The sequence below is a fragment of the Rhinolophus hipposideros genome (assembly GCF_964194185.1).
Source record: "Rhinolophus hipposideros genome assembly, chromosome: 2".
NCBI classification, from domain to species: Eukaryota; Metazoa; Chordata; class Mammalia; order Chiroptera; family Rhinolophidae; genus Rhinolophus; species Rhinolophus hipposideros.
This window is the reverse complement of record NC_138048.1, coordinates 51,773,460-51,794,928: the sequence shown is the minus strand read 5'-3', so window position 1 is coordinate 51,794,928 and position 21,469 is coordinate 51,773,460. Positions and strand designations below refer to the sequence as shown.

Here is a 21,469-nt window from a genome sequence, read left to right as displayed (position 1 = left end):
TCAAATGCTCCCAATAATAACAGTTTGCAGTTTCTTTTATGCATTTGAGATTAAGAAGGGAACGAATGTAATGAAGATTACTTGAATGTGGGAGAAAGCAAGGCAGGAATGGGATTACAGGAAATTTAAACTCTTGTCATGTATTAGAAGATGGGGTCTGAAAGGAGGGATTTCAAAGGTGTGTTAACCTAGAGGCACAGAAACAATGGACAGATCTTGCTTAAGGCAGAAATAAGCCTGCCCAGTTAGGAACTTATGATCAGGTCCTCCTGTGAGGCTACTGTCCATAGAACCCTCTTTTCTTCCACACCTTCCTGTTCACCTAGCCCTCGGTTGATTCCTAAGGATCATTTTTTGGTGAGCCCACCTGGGTCAGAAATAAAAGGGTCATTATATTCGTTATAGAGGTACATAATAAGGAAAGAGGGTTTGGGGTCAGCTACAGGTTTTCACAGGACTTGGTCGGTGGACATGAACTCTCTCTACAATTACCCAGTAGGGAAAAACTGGCGCTGTGAAGCAGCCACAGACCGGTGGGTCTTTGGAGGAAGGCGCCATGGCCACCTGCATTATGGATGCCCTGGTACGATTGCCTGGCACTGCGCCAGGCGTTGGGGATAGAGCAGGAAGGACCAAGACGGACAAGTCCGATCGCCAAGGTCCAACCCAACCCCGAGCAGGACAAAAGGGGAGCCGCAGGGTTAACGCTTCTTGACGAATTGCCGGGAAGCACGAGTGACAGTTCACTTCTGTCTCATTCCCAGGAGGTGTCTTCACCGCATATTCCAGTTCCGCAGGGAGACAGACCCTTAGTCAATCTATGGCCTGCCTGCTGTTTTCTGCTCAATCACTCTTGGAGGCGGAACCACTGTGTCAGGGGTCGAGTTTTCTGGGAAAAGTCGTGGTCGGATTGACAAGAGAGCGGGCAGTAGGCGGGACTTCCGGCCCGCTGTTCAGTCAGCTGCCTTTCCCGGGCGTCTCCCCGCAACCTCCTAAACTTCCCTTGTCCGTGACGCTGCGCCCAGGAGAAATCCGACGGGACAGGGGTCGGGATAACGTGAGCTGCAGGTGAGGACCCGGTGTGTGTGCATATCCTCGCGGCTCTGAGAGGAGAAACGGTGGGGCTGAGACCGCGAGGAGACTGAAAGAAGACTGGGTCAGTGACAGCGAGGGCAGTGTGAGGCAGGGGCTACGAGCCTACTGTGACCCAGTGGCAGTGACAGCGAGGGGACTGTGACCGAGATGTAGCTGCTTGCGAGGGGTCTGCGACCCAGGAGCAGTGAACGCAAAGGGACTCTGACCTCGGAGAGAGGCAGAGGTTGCCAAGGAACTATGACCGAGGAAGTATGAGGCAGTGACCGCGAGGCGACTGTGACCAAGGGCCGGTGACTCGGAGGAGACTCTGATCGATGGATAGTGACTGCGAGGAGACTCTGACCTAAGGGAACATGAAGCAACGGCCGTGGAGAGACTCTGACCAACTAGCAGTAACTTTGAGCGGCTGACGCGGAGAAGAAAGCGAGTGGGACGAGTGACTGGCTTTGGTACCGTGAGGCGAGGTTTGGGCGCGGGGTGTGATTGAATGGCCGTGACTGGGCAGAGAAGGTCTGTAGTGGAAAGGACAACGGAACGGGACGTACTGTGGCTGGTAAGCTTACCTCGCCACTGAACTGCAGTTTCTTCCTCAGTGAATGGGAAGTTTGGACTAGATTAACGTTTCCTAACCTATGGCTTCCATCCTATTATTAGTGGGTGGCGAAATCCATTTATGGATGGCACCTGAATGTTTTTAAAAAATGGAATAGGGTAGACATTTTCAGTGTGTTCACACAGTCAGTATTGTTTCACGAAATGTGTTTCAGTTGTGTGTGTATGAGATGGTTATGTAAAGTGGATTTTATGTATCTTGACACGTGGGAAATAAAATGTAGTACAAAAGATGATTACTAGATTACGCCTGAATTTTCTTTCAGATCATTTCTGAATTTTCTTTCAGGTCTAAAGTGCCATGGTTTTTATGATTAGGGGACTGTTGGGAAGTACAAAGATACAATGGGGAAGGCTGGATCTAGAGCTGGGGCACAGGCCCTATCAGATAGACTTAACCGGAGAAGGCTTCCCAGATAAAATTGAAGTGACAAGTTATGATGAGGACTGAAACTGGCGATCTCGGTTGGGAGCACCAGAACTTACATATTGAAGTGGGGACAGTGAGATTTACAGAGACAGCAAGGATATAGGGGTTTGTGATAGGAAAAACTGCTAGGAATAGACGTTGAGGAAGGGGACGCGTTAGGGAGGTTAAGCACAAGGCTTAGGAAGAGAACAGATGATAGAAACAAAAGACATGCTGCCAAGAATAAAATGGGAGTAGGGAGACATGACCTTCAGGGTCCTTTTCAATCTTGATATCTAGGGATTCTGCAAGTACAGAGAATGACTAGTAAAAAGATATTAGTTGAGAATGGGATTTGGTGCAATAGTCAGTGGTAAACAGATGATGAGTATCATGGAGAAGAAAGGATGACTCTGGGAAGGTCAACAATGGTGACTAAAATGCCACATGAAAGAGGCTTTAATGTATTTAGCTATTTAGCTCAATGATTTGTGTACTGGAGGCCACGACTGGCTTACTGGGTATGATACTGTATTTTGGGTAATTCAAATGATGTTTTAGCTGCTGATTTTATCTCCTACTGATTCCCTTTTCATGAGGGCTATTAGTGATGCAGATGAAATGAGTTAAAGTGAGTTTCACCACCTCCTCCCCTACAGCCCTTTGTAGAAGGTGCTACTGATTGTGCCACCCAATGTCGTTTTTGTTTCTTTCTTTTTTAAATGGGGTGACATTGGTTAATAAAATTACATAGGTTTCAAATGTACAATTTATAATACATCATCTATATGTTGCGTTGTGTGTTACCCACCCAAAGTCAAATTTTCTTCCATCACCATATATTTGATCCCCTTTATCCTCTTCTCCCTCCCCCCTTCCCTTACCCTCTGGTAACCACTAAACTGTTGTCTGTGTCTATGAGTTTTTATTTGTATGTTTGTCTTGTTTGTTTGTTGCTTTCAGTTTTATATCCCACATATCAGTGAAATCACATGCTTCTCGACTTTTTCTGTCTGACTTCGATTAGTAGTCGAAGATCCATCCATGTTGTTGCAAGTGGCAGCATTTCATCTTTTCTTATGGCTGAGTTATATTCCACCCAATTTTTAAAAATTATCTAACAGAAGAAGCTTGAGGTAATTTTAACTTATTAGACACTGTATTTAACTGATAACCTAATAGTCAGCCCCACCTCCCGTACACGTACACACTTTGTGATGGGGAAGAGAGTTCAGAAAGATTCTTGAATGGGAATAAGTTGGGATTGATGCATAGCCTTTGTTTAGCTAAAAAATGGCTAGTTACATCTTTTTCTAGAACATTGGGTGTGTACATGGCTTACATTCTACATAACTAAAAGGAACTGCTGAAGAATTTCTTTCTAGAAGAGAATATATGCTTCAAGGTAAGTGACCACAGAAGAGAAGACATTTAGGCTTGGGGAACTGCAGCACTGCCTTTGGGGTCTTTTGTGTTTGCTGAATGAAATAATTCTTTTTGACCTACGCCGCTTTGCAAATTACCTTTGAAAACCAATATAATGACCTGATTGATAAAGAATGAACTTTATTCCTTCTTCAGCCTATGTGTTCTCCTCCCATAAACAGGTGAGGTTTTATTTTTCTTGGGGTCCTGCCCTTTGAATATTTGATCCCTTAAGGGGAAGAATGATCTAGTCAGATAGAGCCTTGGATTCAGAAGTCCTGGATTGCTTTATCTGATATTAACATTGACTTACTCTGTGACTGTTGGAAGAATTATTGCTTTCTCTTGTTTTAGATTTTCTAATGGCAGAGGTAACTCTACTTCTGGGTAAACAGCCCTTTAATAATCTGCAATGTAATAACGATCACCAAATTTTGTGAACAATCTCATGGAATGTGTAAACCACACGATTCCTCTATGGAGCTGTCTGTCTAACCTCTAGGTTAGACATGACTCCCCCAAGGAGTTCAATAGCCTCTTCATCTTCTAAATGCTGATAAAAATTAATTTATGAAATATAGAAAAAGCAAGCATAATAGTTTGCTACTGTTATTGCATAACTCTGATCGGAAGTCAGATATCTGGCTTTTCTACTAACACAGGTAATTCCCACTTCTGAATCAAACAGAAATAGATCTCTCTTACACCAATATTTGTGTTATCCTAAAATAAGTTGGATAGACTAAATTTTTCTAAAAGTCATGACTTTTGGGGGAAATTTTTTCAGTTAGAGAAACCTGAAACTCAGAGTACTTGATAATCATTGTTGGACTGCGAGGGTTCCTTTTTGCTCAGGATTGTGGCTGCTTTTACATCTTTTACGTTATCACCACATGAGTCACAGAAAAACAATATGACTTAGGAAGGAGAAAATGAGATCAGGGCTCTAGGCTCAACCCTTCTGCTTATCTGCTCAGTGGGTGACTTCCAGCACCTCCTCTTTCTTAAGCTTAAACCTTTCTGTTTCTAGTCCCAAACTTCTCTTTTCACCATATTCCTGTCAAACGGATACCTGGACACGTGTTTGAAGTTCGAGTTATTTTGTTAATTGCTTTATGAATATTTGTGGCAAAACTTAAATCCTAACTCCCTTCTGCAATTCAGTGAGTAAATTCAAGGAATACAAATTTTTACATAATCTATTTTGCAGTATATGCCAGAGCTCCACTCCAGAAGAAAAAAAAAGAAACCATTTGTGAGTTTCTAAAATATATTTGACACTGTGTGAGATTAGTATACATACATTATCTCAGTAATAAATTATTTGAATTGCCCATAATTTACTGTTCACAAACCAGATTAGTAGCTGGAAATATAGCAAGCTTTTTTTTGGGGGGGGGGTCTTTTTTTTTCTCCTTTTCTTTTGGTAACTCTCTTGTTGAAAGTTGAAAGTTATATTAGTTTGAAGCTTTTCATATGTGAACTAGAATGACTACCAATGAGCCAGGGGAACCCATTGTCCCCTATGCTGTTATATCACATTCATTACTATTTGAAGTGAGAGCTGCTAAAAAAGTGACATACCGTCTTTGCTCTATATTAGAGAACAAAATGAGTGTATGGCACTTAGCATAAAATAAGTACGTAGTTTTTTTTTTTTTAATTTACAGAGAATTACCTTAGATGTGATTATATTTATTTTTTTGGCTCTAGAGCAGAAGTCTTAATCTTTTTTGTGTCATGAGCTCCTTTGGCAGTATGGTGAAACCTTGTGAACTCTCTTTTTGGAATAGTATTTTTATATGCAAAATATAAAATACATGGAATTATAAAGGAAACAGATTATGTTGAAATATAGTTATCAAAATATTTTTAAGTGTGACATAGCACTATATCTGCTTTTTATTAATATAGTAAATAATGTTTACTATCAGTGGGTCTTATAACTAATAATTTTTAAAAGATCGTGTGTTTAAACAATATTTGTAAGAAGTGTAATATGATATGAAAATATATTTATATTGGTGAGAAAGTCTATTATTCTAAATCTACTATTACTGTTGCAACTTAGGTTCATAATTGAAGGAAGTGGTGAATTTGCCAAGGTTAGCAAAAGTAAAGATAAAATTTTTTGTTCAAATCTCAGACTACCTGAATCTATCATAGCCCTTGCCTTAGACATATAAGTTCCATAACTCACTCTAGGAAGGACACAGCCTTTAAACACAGGGTTTACTCACTGAATCTTCTAGAATAGTGGCAGAGCACGTTCAACTGTAAGAACTATCACAAGTGTCCCTTGTGGTTTTTAAGATAATCTCTTTCCTGAAATATTCTACTGTGTGACCAAGCCCAAATATAGGCTTTATTTGGTTCCAGGGCTAACCGAGAGTCTGGCACAGGGTAAGTACCCACTCAGTATTTGTTGAATAAGGGTTTCTCTGAAGAAATTAGAGGGAAGAGATCAAGTTCAAAGCTAAGATATTAGATGTGGCAATTTACTGGCCTCAAACATTGAAGAGTAACACTGAGCTCTGCTTTAAAAGTAATGTCAGTGCAGGTCATGTTGTGAAATTTACCTTTATATTTAGAATTTCTCAAATCAGCCTTTTTTTTTTTTTTGATTTAATTCTGTGTATTGTGGTGACATAATGTTAGTGACATAAACTGAAGTAATCCTGTATCAGAAAGGTATGGTACAATTTCTTGATATAATCCTACTCCTAGAAGTATCCTCCACTTTAGAACTATTTGCATAATCTAGGTAGAATTTGCTATGACATTATTAATAAACCTGGTCCTGACTTCGTCTAGGATAGGACTTGACAAACTTTTTCGGTAATGGGCCAGATAGTAAATATTAGGCTTTGCATATCATACAGTTTCTGTTGCAACTACTCAACTCTGCAGTTGTAGCACAAAAGCAGCCATAGACAATAAACACATCAGTGAATGAGCATGGCTGTGTTTCAGTTCAACTTTAATTACAAAAGCAGGCAGTGGGCCATTTTTGGCGTGTGAGCTGTAGTTTGCTGACCTCTGATTTGGATGTCTGATGGTTCTTGAATCTCGTGCCTCCTCCTCGCTATGGATTAGATATATCCTCCCCTCTCAAGCTTTCAGCTTCAAAGCCCCTGATGTGACTGCCCTGTTGTTATCTGTGGAAAGGCCTGAATGGACAGCCCATGACATGATTAACACCGAGAGTATTGGCTGCACTCTAACCTTGCTTGTTAGAATGCCACTTTATTAAGTTTTCACATGGCACAAGCAGGTAAAGATCCCAAATTCGAAGTATGCTGACTGACTCAGCTTGGGAAGTGAACATGGGTATGCCAGAAGGAAATGACTGAGCATAAGGTTTTACTGAGGAAGATAATGTAGGCCCAGAGAAGGGGGAAGCAGGAATAGAATGCAAAGGGAAAATTTGTTTCCTCTTTCTGCAGATAATTCCCTATAGTATGCAGTCAAATTTGAATTAGAATTTGAAACTTGAAGAGTATATGTGATTGCAGCTTGCTGCTATTTATATTGTTGCAAAGCTTAAGAAGCAGAGTCCACTTCTTCTTTCACCTCGGGGTGCTGACTAGATCTAACAATAAGAAAAGAGAATAAAGAGGACGGAGTGGGAGTCCCTAAAACTGCACTAGTAGGAGACTTTCATCTTTAAAACCCAAGCACATGCATGCCATGCATGCCAGTGCCCAGATTTTGTCTCCTTCAGGACATTCAGACTGGAAAAATACCTGACTGGATTTATCCTCAGTATCTTCTCACCACTCTGCCCCCGCACATATTTCCAACTTATTCTCTGTACTTCCTTAGCAGCAAAGTTGATGCATCCAAATAGCCGTCTGTTGGAACATGGAAGAACAAAGCAAGCAGTGTGTCCTGGGAGGTGAGTCAGCAGAAGTGGAGGCAGATTTTGTGAGTCGGAGTAAAAAATCACAGGCACAATACTCCATTCTGTATCTTGAAGGCAGTTTGGAGACACTAAGGCACTTAGCAGGCAGGGTGGTAGCTGGTGGTGCTGTGGGTAGTTCTGTCCGTATTTAGAATCTGGTTGAATGGGGAGTTTGAGTGACTAAGATGAGGCGACTGACTAGGGACTAAATAGGTAGCAGTGTTGGAAAGACCAGGCCTTACAAATGCTGCATTCTGGCTGCCAGCTTCCTTTGTCTCTCTTTTGCTGTAGCTTCTCTTGACAAACACTTTTGGAGGATAAACCACTGAGAAAACAGGAAGTTTGGGCCCACCCTAATGAACTCCTGAGGGAGGCTCTGTATTCTCTCTCTAAGTACTTTCACAGTGACTCATCCCAGTTTAAGTAATGTGGGTGCTGTGGCTGGAAGCCATGATCCTTCTACAAATTGTAGGCAATTCCCCGCTCCTCATTCCCATTTTGATTTTGTACTGCATTGGCTTTGAGGAGGTGCCATCTTTTCTGAAGCCCATTGCCTACTGGACAAACTGATATTAAGCCAGCCTGTGTGTTGTGTGTATTTTTTCCCCTTTTAAATGTAGGTATTTAAAGCCATCTCCATTTTCAGGGCTATCACTGCACCTTTACCTGAATGGTGTTGGTTGATTACAAAGGTGCGGTTATCATAAATGGAGAGTTTGGGAAATATTGATCCTCACTGTTGGCAGTATTCAGTAGTTACTGTGCAATTGCGAATGTTGTAAAGGTAGTGTGGTTTTAGGTCCAGCTGTTTCAGTATAATGAACTAAAAAGCCAACATGTATTTATTATCCTGAGTATGCCCTCTTCCTCCCACTTAACTTTTTCTCAACAGCAAAGTTGATGTGTCCCAGCAGGCATTTATTAGAACTTTAGGGAAACGGGGTATTTTTTTCATTGTTTTAGGCACTAAATATTAAATTATTATATATGCATTTGTGGTGCATAAATTAGTAGATGTGAGGGAACATGGGGATGGTTTAAGAGAGCCAGTGAAAATGAAAATGAGACATATAAAGTCAAAGTTTTAAAATTATTAGTAGTTCTAGAGGAAACATGTGAGGGTTAATCTCTATAATTTCTAAAATCTTTTAGGGTTATTGTTAAGGAATGGCTGCAACCTTGGTGTTTTACATCTCTGAATAAAGGGTATAAGATACAGAAGTGTTAAAAACCCAAAAGTATTAGGTATGTTTGTTCTAAATCCAAAGGATCTCAAGACTTCAGTTTAAGTTTAATGTGTAATGTTCATTTTAAAATATAGTGTACAATATAATGTAAGACACAGAAGTCATTTTTAGAAAATGGAGGAACTGTATGTAAGCAGATAAAGAATTGTGCAAGCAGATAAGGGAAAACACTTTGACAGGATGGGAGCTCTGTTGCGCTATCTTTGGTACACTTATAAATTTACAAGTACTTGACTCCTTTCCATCAAAACAAGACAGTAATTAATGTATGTAGTGCTTTTGAAAATTTCAAAATGGTTTTCTATACATACTACACTTATTCAAATAGTCACTGACCGCCTGCTGTGTGCCGGGGATCATTGCTACATATTGGGTGCAGGGATCGTTGCTACGTATTGGGTGCATCAATTATGATTTTGTGGTTCCAAGTGATAAGAAACACAAGCAAAAACTTGTGCTTTTTGTGTTTTGACTTAAGCAAAAAGGGGATTGTCTTGGTTGGCAGTTAGACAGCTCAGGATCTGACTTTATCAACAGCTTTGTTTTTTCTTTGTTGACTATTTTGAAAAAGGCTCTCTTCCTGGTTATCGGTTGGCCACTAGATTGTTATGTGATTGTTCCTAGAGCCATGTCTCCATGTTCAAATCCACAAAGAAAGAAGTGATAATCTTTGTCCAAGCTTTCCCATCTGGTGAGTCCTGAAGTCACTCTGATTGGACTAACTCTGGTCACCTATCATTGCCCTCCCCTCCATCCTTCTTCCTGTACTGATGTACTAGTTGGTTTAGGGTTTGCACATGCTGCCTGCTGCTAGCTAGGGCTGAGGGTGAAGCTCACACAGACCAAATGAAAATGGGCTCTTTTCAGAATAGGTGGATTGAACAAGGGGAAGACGAACAACAAATATCTACCACATCAGGGAGTTTATAGTCTAATATCTCTTTATAGTCTAATTTCTCATTTGAACCTTACCATGACTTAGAAATGAAGTACATTTTATTAGAACCCTCCTTAACCACATGAAGAAACTCTTAGAGTTAAGGGACTTACCGTAACCTAGAGTTAAGGTACTGAAAGGAGCTAGAATTAAAATCCAGTTTTTGTTGTATGATTCCTGGTCTAGTGCCCTCTCTACTCTTCTACTCTGGCCCAGACCAAAACAAGCCCCTGGAGTTCCTGAGTAGTCTGCCAGTGATACGCCCAGTGGGAAGGGAGCCCAGTCTTTTTGAAAGATGAAATTAAGTTCCTGCTTGGCCCAGTGTAGCACATGACCAGAGTTTAGTAAGTGGTTTTGGTTAAATTCATATCTGACCATTTTTTTTCTAGGCAACATAACATTGTCATTAAACACACAGACCTGGAGCCAGAATGCCTGCATTCAAGTCCTGCCTTTGCCCTTTCCTAGGATGTGTGATCTCAGGCAAATCATTTAACTTAGCTGTGCCTCAATTTCTTCACCGGTAAAATAGAGATAATAGTATTACCTCATAGGATTGTTGTGAGGATTAAGTTATTTAATATAAATAAAAGGTTTATAACTTCCTGGCATATAGGAAGCACTCTATAAGTATCAGCTATCATTATAATCACTATAATTGTTATCACTATTTCAGGGACTGTGATAGATAGTACAGTGAAACAGGTTTACACTGAATACGCTAAATCATTATGAATTCTAAATATATCCTCTATTCTGTTTTCTAAAGATAAACTTTACTGTGTTTTACATTGTACTAACCTAAAGACTAGTAAGGGTTGTTCTCAATGAGGGGAGAGGGTTTTAATGGTATGTCACATGGGTGTATAGGGACATATATGAGGTATGATTGAAAAATATGGTGAATGTTTAAATAAAAAAAATTATTACAGTAAAAGACACATTGCCATTAATCCCTCTCAAAATATTCCCCCTCGCTTCGAACACACACATATCCCATTGTTCTTGCCACTTTCTGAAGCAGTTCTGGAAGTCCTCTTTCGTGAGTGTCTTTAGTTGTGCTGTCGTGGCTGCCTCGATGTCCTGAATCGATTCAAAACATTTACCTTTTATCATCATTTTGAACTTTGGGGAAGAACCAGAAGTCGCATGGTGCCAGATCCAGTGAATAAGGTGGATGAGGACACACTGTAATATTTTTATTTGACAGAAATTGCTGTACTAGAACCGATGTGTGACATGGAGTGTTGTCATGCTGAAGGATGAAATAAAGACACTCACGAAAGAGGACTTCCAGAACTGCTTCAGAAAGTGGCAAGAATGATGGGATAAGTATGTTTGAAGTGAGGGGGAGTGTTTTGAGGGGGATTAATGGCAAAATGACTCTTACTATAATAAATTTTTTTATTTAAACCTTCACTGTATTTTTTTTATCACACCTTGTATCTACCCTGATCAATATTTTCAGCCATGACTTGGATGGAGACATAAAAACCACGCTTTTCAAGTTTATAGATTACATACAATTGTGATAAGTAGCTAATAAAGGTGGTGGTCAAGATTTGAAATATTTTTAACAGATTGGAACAAACAAAAAGATCAGGATTAACAGGATTATGACCAGCAAAAAGAATAAATGTGTGTCTATACAACCTCCACTTTAAATGTGCTGGTGTGCCAAAATGGAACGTCTTCTGAGATTACGCAGTCCCTTCTCAAATAACCTTGTTCCTAAAAAAGATTTTTATTATGTTTCATTAAAATTTGTGTCTCTGCATCTTTCAACTAGTGATCCATGTTCTATTGTCTGAACGTTCACAGAATAAGTGTCTGCCCTATCCAACATAACAGGCATTTAAATATTTAGAGATAATTACCAGGTGCCTTCCTGTATCACATACAACAATAGTTAACGATGTGCGGTCTACAACCAAACTGACTGAATCTGATTTCTTTTTCTTTCTTTTTTTATAAAGTGATTTCTAGCTTCACCACGTACTAGCTATGTGGCCTTATCTTCTGTGGCTCAGTTTCCTCATCTGTAAAATAGTGATAAAAATAATATGCCTGTGTCAATGGGTTGTAAATATTCAGAGAATTTTAACAGTTTTAAAGTGTTTAGGCATACAGGTGGTATATAAGTGCTCACTGTGAGTAGCAGTAGCAATAGTAGTAATGTTTCTTTTCTTTCTTTGTCGTAGTTTAACATCAGACTCTAGAAGAGTTCTTGCTACAACAGTGATTCTTAAACCGGGTTGCGTAGGAATAGGGAAGATATAGCATACTTCATATTTTACCATACTTTTATGTAAGTATATGCTTTTTATAATAGTAATCATAGGGGGAAAACTAGGCAAAATCTTTTTGGATATAGGGGATACACAGAAGATAGGCTTTAAGGTAGACGATGACAACTACTAAATAACAGTAGCTAATAGTTACAAGCACTTACTGTGTGCCAGGCACTGAGTTAAGGCTTTACATGGATTATCCCATTTCAACTTCATTTGTTAGATGATGCAAGTAAGGGTGGGAGAAATTAAGGCATTTGTCCAAGTTCTCATGGCTCGTAAGTGGTAGAGATAGAATTCATACTTAGGCAATCTGATGTTAGGGCCTTAATCACTACGTTATGCTGACAGACTGATGTTAAAGATTTTTACATTTCTCAAAATGGAGCACAGATAAAAAATACTGAATTATACTGCCATAGACATTTGGTTAGAGGTGTTTATATAAGGCAGATGGAGAGATTTTGTCGAAGAATATATGTACTCAAATGAAATACAGGTAAAATGTATTAGTATTACTATTCTTTACAAAGACCTTTGTAATGTGTTAATAATATGGTTGTCTTGATTCTTTCTATGTTTGGAAATTTTACTTTAGCTTTAAATAGCTAGTCAGACAACTCTTTTCTCTTGCCTTGAGTCCTCGTTGTGATATTTTATTTTTTGTATGATTTTTTTTTAACCTAGTGGTTTTGGATTCTGTGTTCCAGTGTCACAAAATCTAGCAACTTCAGACATTAATCTGGCTTTAGAATATCTTGAAAACCACACTGACAGTATTTAACTATTAGGAGGAGAGCCTTTGCTTTTTTCTAGTAAAATGATATCCACCACTTGTTTGGCTGGTTAAGTTGAATCATATGACAAGATGGTTCAGTATTTAAAAAAGTAAGCAGTTAAAAAGCAAAGCAAATTTTATGTTATGTGTATTTGACACAATATGAAAAAAGAAAACAAACAAAAAAGCAAAGCAAAACCTGAGTGGAGAGGGAGAGATGAATTACAAGGTGGCATGAGGAAACTTGAGTGATAGATATGTTCATGACCCTAATTTTGATGATTTCACGGATGTGTGTATATATATATATATATATATATATATATATATATATATATATAAACTCATTAAATTATGTACTTTAAGTATGTACAATTTATTGTTTGTCAATTATACTTTAGTAAAGCTGCGAAAATATAGCATGCATACCTCTCCCTGCCAAACACAGAGCAAAGACTTCTGAGAAGTTCCTATAAGCATGTCTTTGGATATGTTAAGTATTTTTCTATTAAACATTAAAGAATTTTAATTTGCAGTTATAGAAAATAACTGGTGTGGGGCGGCTGGTTAGCTCAGTTGGTTAGAGCCTGGTGCTGATAACACCAAAGTCGCCAGTTCCATCCCCGCGTGGGCCACTGTGAGCTGCGCCTCCTTAAAAAAAAAAAAGAAAAGAAAAGAAAAGAAAATAACTGGTGAGAATATGACATGGCATTTATCCCCTTGATTTATTATGACACCCTTAAAACTGTTTTGAGTCATGAATGAAAAGTACAAGTGCCTTTAAAATATCACCTATTTGTAATGTCAGAGAGATAGAAGCAGAGATTAAAGAATTCTTTATTGCTTATCAGGAAATCCTAGCAAAACTTCCTAGTAGGAAAGATCTACAAATCTGCACAGCTGACAAATCAGGCAGCCTCTGATTCAGGCCAGTAGCCACGTCAGTTCTATTTGATTGGTCCTGGGACCTTGTTTACCTTTAAATAACTGTGACCTTTTATTTCACTGTTCAGTTAGACTGCTATGATTTATGTGTGCAAAAACATAAGGGACTCATGCTGTATAGAGAATGTTCTTGATTGAAAGAAGCAGCAGTAATGAGGATGAGACAGCTTCTTTTTAAAAATTTGGAATTTCTGGGAGACATCAGAATACAGTGGTAAGGACTTTGAAATTAGACAAGTCTGAATTTCAATCATGGCTCTCCTACTTACCAGCTATGTGATCTCTTAGATAGGTTGCTTAACTTCCCTGATCCTTAGTTTTCTCATTTGTTAATTGGGGCTAATAATACCTGCTTCTCAGATTATATGGGTTAAATGAAAATAATGTGTATATAAATTGGTATTCAAAAAAGATAGCCAATATCATGATTGTTGCTGTTGTTATCTACCATGCAAGACATTTAGATTACTAAATAGACTTCTTGGAATATGTATATTATGTATACTGATTCAAAGAGTCAGGAAGGAGAGGGAATCAGTTTCTAGAGACCTCAAAAGACAATCTTATATGAGGGCCTATCTCTGTAGAAATTATTATAGAGCATTTTAAAAGTTAAACTTTTTATTTTGAACAAAAATGTAAAGCCTACAGAAAAGTTATAAGAATGTAGAAGAAACTCCTTTATGCCCCATCTAGATTCATACATTGATGTTTGCCATATTTGCTTTACCTTTTTTATAGGTATAATATACACATTTTTCTCTCTCCCTCTCTCTCCTTTCCCCCCCTTCCTTCCTTCCTTTCTTTTTCTCTCTCTCTTTCTCTCTTTCTTGCTGATTGTAAGTTGCAGACATTATGACCTTTTATTTCTAGATAAGTCAGCATATACTCATATCTCCTAAAAAAACAAGGAGAGTCTTTTACGTAATACAATGTAAACTATCAAATTCGGGAAGTTTAAGATTAATACATATTGTTATCTGATGCATAACCCATATTCAAATTTTACTGATTGTCCTAATAACTGTTTTTTATAACAATTTCTCCCCCAATCTAGAATTTTGCACTACATTTGGTTGTCATTTCTTTGTGTTTTTTTAACCTGGAACATCAGCCTTTCATTGTTTTTAACGGCTGACATTTTTTGAAGAATATAGGCTTGTTGCTTTGTATAGTGTCCTTTAATTAAGGTTTGTCTGCTTGTTCCTCATGAATCCATACAGGTTATGCTTTTTTTTAAAAATTTTTATTCGGAAATACTGAGGAACAGTGTATTTTTCCAGGACCCATTAGCTCCAAGTCAAGTCGTTGTTTTCAGTCTAGTTGGGGAGGGCGCATCTCACTGGACCATGTGGGAATCGAACCGGCAACCTGGGTGTTACTAGCACTGTGCTCTAACCTATTGAGCTAACCAGCCACCCAGGTTGTGCCTTTTATGGCAGGTAATGAGTCCTCAGTGTCTTACCTCAGGAGGTATTACTGGTGATGTTAGTTAACTTTGTTCACGTTAGCTAAGAGATTTTTTTCACTATAAAGGTAACTCTTTTCCCTTTGTAATTAATAAGTAATCTATGGGGAGGTATTTTGAAACTGTGTAAATATCCTGTTCCTCAACAAACTTGCCCACAATGATTTTTAGAATCCTAAGGAGTATTTTTATATCCTAAACATATGGTTTCCTCACTTTGATTTAAGTCTTCTTGAGAAAATAGTTTTTGCTTTACAATTGTTCTAGTACCTTGTCCACAGTAAGTCCTTAATATTATTGACTACCTGACCTTGAGCTGCCTGTCACCAGATTGCTGATTTCATTTCTCGAATGGATTTTTTCTGCCTACACTGAGAAGAATTTAACAGGGACTTACAGGGAAGTCCTGTCTATGCAAATTAGAAACAGATTAATTGGACTGATTAGGCATTCTTAGCAGGCCTCTCAGACCAGTGAGATGGGAGTAGTAATACTGACCTGGATATTTTGAAAGAATAATTAATAATCATGAAGAAAGGCTCTGATCGTCATCACTGGAAATACTTGTTAAATGTACAGTAGTACCCTTCTTCCGTTTGAATTTGCATTTGTGATGAAAGGAAGTTTCTGGGTGGTGTTCATCTTTCGCTTTAGACTCACATTTTTTCAAGTCATCCTACTACTTAGGCACGACTCCTGGGGAGTCACCTTCAGTCTCTAAGAATTAAGTCAGGTTTCTTGTAGATCTTGTCACGCTGCCACTTGGAATGTAGCTGGAGGACAAAGTAAGGCACAATTGCTGGTGCTTAGATGAACACCTGATTCAGGAGGGCTTATTAGAGGCAGTGTGGCAGACTAGAATGGCCTCATTTGTCGGGCATCTGTTTTGTTCTCCACCTTTGCTCTGCGGGTCTTTTCTTCCACCTTTCTCTGTCCTATAACTTGGCCAAAGGTGGCAGTTGACCATTAAAGTCAACTTTATCCTCTATCCCAATTTCTGGTTGATGCCTAAAATTTCATCACTATCAAGAAATTAATTTGTGCAAATTATGTTACCAAGAAAAATCTAGATATCTTTGCAGGGGGTTGGAGAAGTAGCACAAGCCAACATCTAAACATGAAGCATGACACATTCAGAACTTTTATATGATAGCTAGTTACTAGAAGCGCTCTGCTAAGTGAGACCGTAATACATTTTTCTTGGGGGAAGGAGAAGCCTGGATGAGGTTTGAATAGTTGGGGACTCTGAATAAGCTTAAGGTGCTAAACTCTGAAAGAGGAAGGGGAAATGAGATTTGAAGAAGGAAGAGGAAGGACATTTAAACGAGACAGTACACTTAATGTCACAGTTAGCTCAAACCCTGGTGGAGTGGTCTCTGAAATCTACAGAACATTTAGAGTTAAGAGATCCATGCCTTGTTAAACCAGGAATTGGTGATGGCCATTCTTTAAAAAAGGTTCTTTTCTCTATCTGCACCAAAGACATATCCTCTATCCCAATTTCTGGTTGATGCCTAAAATTTCATCACTATCAAGAAATTAATTTGTGCAAATTATGTTACCAAGAAAAATCTAGATATCCTTGCAGGGGGTTGGAGAAGTAGCACAAGCCAACATCTAAACATGAAGCATGACACATTCAGAACTTTTATATGATAGCTAGTGGAGTGGTCAAACCCTGGTGGAGTGGTCTCTGAAATCTGCAGAACATTTAGAGTTAAGAGATCCATGCCTTGTTAAACCAGGAATTGGTGATGGCCATTCCTTAAAAAAGGTTCTTTTCTCCATCTGCACCAAAGACATATCTTTTCCATTTCCTTGGGGAATGACATAAGGAGTAGTGGTAAAGTCTGTATAACCAACTTTCTCAGCCAAGTTATTTCAGTCTTTTGCATGCAGTCACGATATGCAATTAGCAGTTGGTATACAGGCTTCATTGGTCAGGAGGAATAATTTCCCAGGTCCAATGATTCATTGTGGCCATTGTTCCACACAGAAGCATTTCAGTGTTTCTATTAGAGCCTATGTTTTGTGAAGCTTTGTTTTTGCCAGATGCAGTTGGCTCATCTTTGTGAAATATCGGCTATCGAATCGGTCTTTTGCTGAATATAATTTGTGTTAACATGTCTGAAATACTGGTGACAGACTTTTTTCTACCCCAATGAGACAAAAATTCTTTTTTACTTTCTAAGACCAGTTAAAATAAGATGGATGCACAGAGTTCAGCCAAAGTCAACACAAGGAAGAGGAGGAAAGAGGCACCTGGACCCAATGGGGCAACAGAGGAAGATGGAATTCCTTCAAAAATGACACGCTGTGCAGTTGTAAGTAAGGAAGAGATTTCTGTTGTACACTTAACCTGGCGGGGGAGGGTAGAAAACTGATATGACATTGATGATATCAGTGTTACAAGTCTTCTTAAATAATGGAGAGAATGAATAGTAAGTATTTTCACAGTTGTTGGAAATCTTATACTTTCTCATCAGATTATAACTCACAGCTCAGCTGTAAGAGCTTTACATTGGAATTGAAAAAATAATGTTAGGAAAATTTGGACGTTGTGTTGTATATTAGGCCAAAGATCAAATTTCAACTAATGAAATAGAGAAATTGGGGCTCCAGACAGTAATCTAACCTTGATATCATCTCATGGTGTTTAGTTTTCTGTGTCTTACAGTCTTTTCTCCCATATCAGTTATCCACTCTATTACTGGTTATATCTTAGATGAGAGCCTTTTTGTATTACTGCCTACCTTATGTTCCTTTATCTCTGTGATGGTATCTTTGTATTTCTAACTACTGCCAAGCCTTTGATAAAAGACCCATTCCAAACTGCTCATCCTGTCTCAGGTTGGTACTCTTCCTAAAGCTTCCCCTAAAGAACATGTCAACGAACACACAATTGAAGTTATTGTTGATATACTATATTATGAAACCCATGTTTCAAAATCCCAGTGATAGAATTGCATGTTTCTGTATTTTCTTTACCTACATTGACCATTAGCCACTGATCAAACTGCAGTTTCCATTGGTTAGTTCTGGAGCTTCATAGCCCAAAAGGAAAAAACATTTCCACTCTAGCACAGTTAACAATTTGTCCAAACCAATGCTCTGTCTTGAGTAATAAAAACAGCTGTACTCCACAAATACGAGGCATATGCGAATGCTCCAGCCTGATGTTGATGACATTGGTGGGGGCAAGTGTATTCGTTCATGTTGCTGCTGTAACAAATTACCACAAATTTAATGGCCAAAAACAATGCAAACATGTTATTTTATAGTTCTGGTGGTCAGAGACTAAGATGGGTCTCCGAGGGCTGAAACCAAAGTGTAGGCACGGGTGGAGGTCCTAGGGGAGAATGTTTCCTTGCCTTTTCCAGCTTCTAGTTGCCCCCATTGCTTTGCTCATCACATCACTCTGACCATTGCTTATGTCATCACATCTCCTGATTCTGAATCTCCTGCCTCCCTCATTCACTTATAAAGACCCTTGTGATTACATCAGACATACCTGAATAACCCAGGGTTATCTCCCTGTCTCAAAACTCTTGAATTTAATCACACCTGCAAAGCCCCTTTTGCCATGTAAGGTAGCATTGTCATAGGTTCTAGAGAGTAACATGTAGACCTCCTTAGGGGGCTATGATTTGCATACCAAGCAAGTACACTCAGAAAATGACTCAGTAGTCAACAAAACAGGGCTTTGTGAATTTTTGAAGGTTTCTTAGACAGTTTAGGTAAAAGATGGTGGTAGGCACCAATTCAGCAATCTCACTTGGAGTAGGAACAAGTTATAACCAAGTGGATGATACTCTCAGCCAATCCCCATAACCCAGAATAGAGCAAAAAAGGCCAGTCTTGGTGGAATGGGCTCTGAGAAGATTTAAATTTCTTGGTCTTTAGAATCTGAGGAGTCTCAGTGCTTTAAATTCCTTTGCTTCATATATTCATGTCATAGATCAGTTGAGTGACGTGTTGCCTATTCCACCTTCCTCTCTGGTACACACCGGCTGTTTAGCTTGGGCAAATGGTTAAAGATTCACTCACTCAACTGGCTGGACCCTAATGAGGAGTATCTGTTAAATAACCTGTCATTACCACTATCTACCTGTACTTTCTATCTCTGATCCCCTTTCAGCTCTGTAGCAAAAGCAAATGAAGTTTTTTTTTTCTTTTTTAATAATAGCTTTATTGAGATCATCTAATCCCCCCCTTTAAGCTATACAATTCAGTGGGTTTTAGTATATTCACAGAGTTGGGCAATCATCACCACAAACAAATTTAGAATATTTTTATCACTCCAAAAGAAGCCCCATACTCATTAGCAATCACTCCCCATTTTCTTTCAATCTCCCCAGCCTCTGGAAACCACTAATCTACTTTCAGTAGCTATAGATTTGCCTATTCTGGACATTACATACAAATGGCATCATACACCATGTGGTCTTTTGTGGCCGGCTTCTTTCACTGAGCATGTTTTCAAGATTCATTAATATTGTAGCATGTATCAGTACTTCATTTCTCTCTATTGACAAATAGCATTCCATCATATACTGCATATTACATTTTATTTATCCATTCATTAGTTGACATTTGGGTTGAGCAAGCAAGATTTTATCACACACTTACAATGTGCCAACATGGCATAGGTCCTAGAAGTGTAAAAAGATAAGCAAGACCTTCCCTTTGAGAGATATGAGCATAATGCAGAGCTTCAGAGCTCAGAGCTCATTAGCTTTAGAAAAGTGCTTTCCTTGCCAGTGGGGTAAGGAATGGGAAGGAACACCAAGTGTTAGTTGACACCAAGTTGATCAACACCAAGTTGATCAACACCAAGGGTTGATCAACCAGGATCAACCCATCCTGGTTGATGGGTCAGGATGAAATAGATAGAAGAAAGAGAACAGAGTTGAGGAAAAATTACGTGATAACTTTATGGCTAGTTTGTCTCTAAGTATAAAGAATTTACTTACTGATACAAATGTTTCTAAAGAAAAGTACAATCAAAAGCATCACAAAAATATTTACAAAGAATAGGACATTTAGCCTATCTTAATATTTATATGTATGAATATGTCACAAAGTACGTATACTCCGGGGGAGATTTGCCACAGTTCTGCTTTATGAAGATAGATCTCATAATCTCATTTCAGTCAATATATGTTGAGAACCTCTCTGTGCCGGTTGCTAGAATTGGAGATACAAAGATGAAAAGACGACCTTGCACTTAAGAACCTCTCAGACGAACAGAGGAGAGAGACATAATTAAGACATAGTAGGAAAAGGGCCACAGAGAAGGAGGTTAGAGGAACAATGGCTGTCTAGAGGAGCAACAGATTCACTTTGTCAGAATGCAGAGGATGTGAAGAATGACTCCTTGGTTTCAGGCTTCGGCAGATTGTGTCAGTGGGGTGTTTCTCACTCAGATAAGAAACACAGGAGTAAGAGCTGGTTTAGGGGGAAGATGGGGTTAATTTAGTGTAAGTTCAACATAGAAGGTCTGTGTGACATCCAAATAGTAGATAGATGAGCCCATTATTTATATTCAGTGAATTTACATTCAGTGAATATATTCAGTGAAATGGCAATCAGAGGCAGGGAGAATTACTGCTCTTCTGTTTTTGTTTTTTTCTTAGTAGATCTCCAGAGGCAGAATCTCCTGTTCATTATCCCCTTTTTTCTCACACTACATAATATTCCTCTTGACTCTACAATGCCTTTCCCCTGGCATTATTGAAATAGTTTGGATCTCAGGAGAACCTGTTACCATTTGTGCAGAATGTTTGGGTAAAAGAGAGATTTTTCTCTGTGGCATTCTGCAACATTTTGCTGAAAAATGTTTAAGACTCCTTGGAAGTAGAAAGAGAACTAGAAAGCTAATATCAAGTACTAGTCTTACATTATGTGCGTTATCTCCATTTCCCTATTAATAAGGACGCCAGAATCTCTTCTTCTCTTTCACTGGAATATTGAGGAATGAGTTAATAATGTATATGAACAAAACCGGGAAAAGGTTCTTATAGAAGCAATGCTGCAATCAGAAGATCATTTATAATTTGGGAGATGATGATCATTATTAGTTATAATTTCTAGTTACAATAATATTAGTTATAATTTGCATAGATTTAGAAACTTTATATAGCATTTAGAAGCTAACATCTTAGATTAATACAATTAATTTTGTTGGCATAATGAAACCTGTGCCATGGAATGGAAGAGAAAATGAGTTAACATTGTTGATGATGAATAAATTTGTTGAGTGCCAACTGTATGTGAAATATTGTGGGGCAGGTGGTATTACCTTCCAGTTTTATAGAAGATGAAATGAAAGTTTAAAAGCTTGCTGTGATTTCACCAC

At 38.6% G+C, this 21,469-nt stretch overlaps 1 protein-coding gene across 6 annotated transcripts in view; it reads left to right on the top strand.

Annotated features, from left to right (window-relative positions):
• Nucleotides 1–927: 927 nt before the first annotated feature.
• PCYT1A (phosphate cytidylyltransferase 1A, choline) overlaps nt 928–21,469 on the top strand; it is a 42,849-nt gene continuing 22,307 nt past the window's right edge. Inside the window, exons 1-2 of one of the 6 annotated variants that reach the window (XM_081078079.1) lie at nt 928–1,068; nt 17,304–17,435. In XM_081078079.1, coding sequence (XP_080934205.1) covers nt 17,319–17,435 — 117 coding nt within the window. In that variant the 5' untranslated portion in view covers nt 928–1,068; nt 17,304–17,318. Of the gene's footprint in view, nt 1,649–7,420; nt 7,440–11,830; nt 11,938–13,702; nt 13,858–17,303; nt 17,436–21,469 lie in introns of those variants that run through there. The other 5 variants (XM_081078081.1, XM_081078084.1, XM_081078083.1 and 2 more) reach the window with 5 other exon arrangements.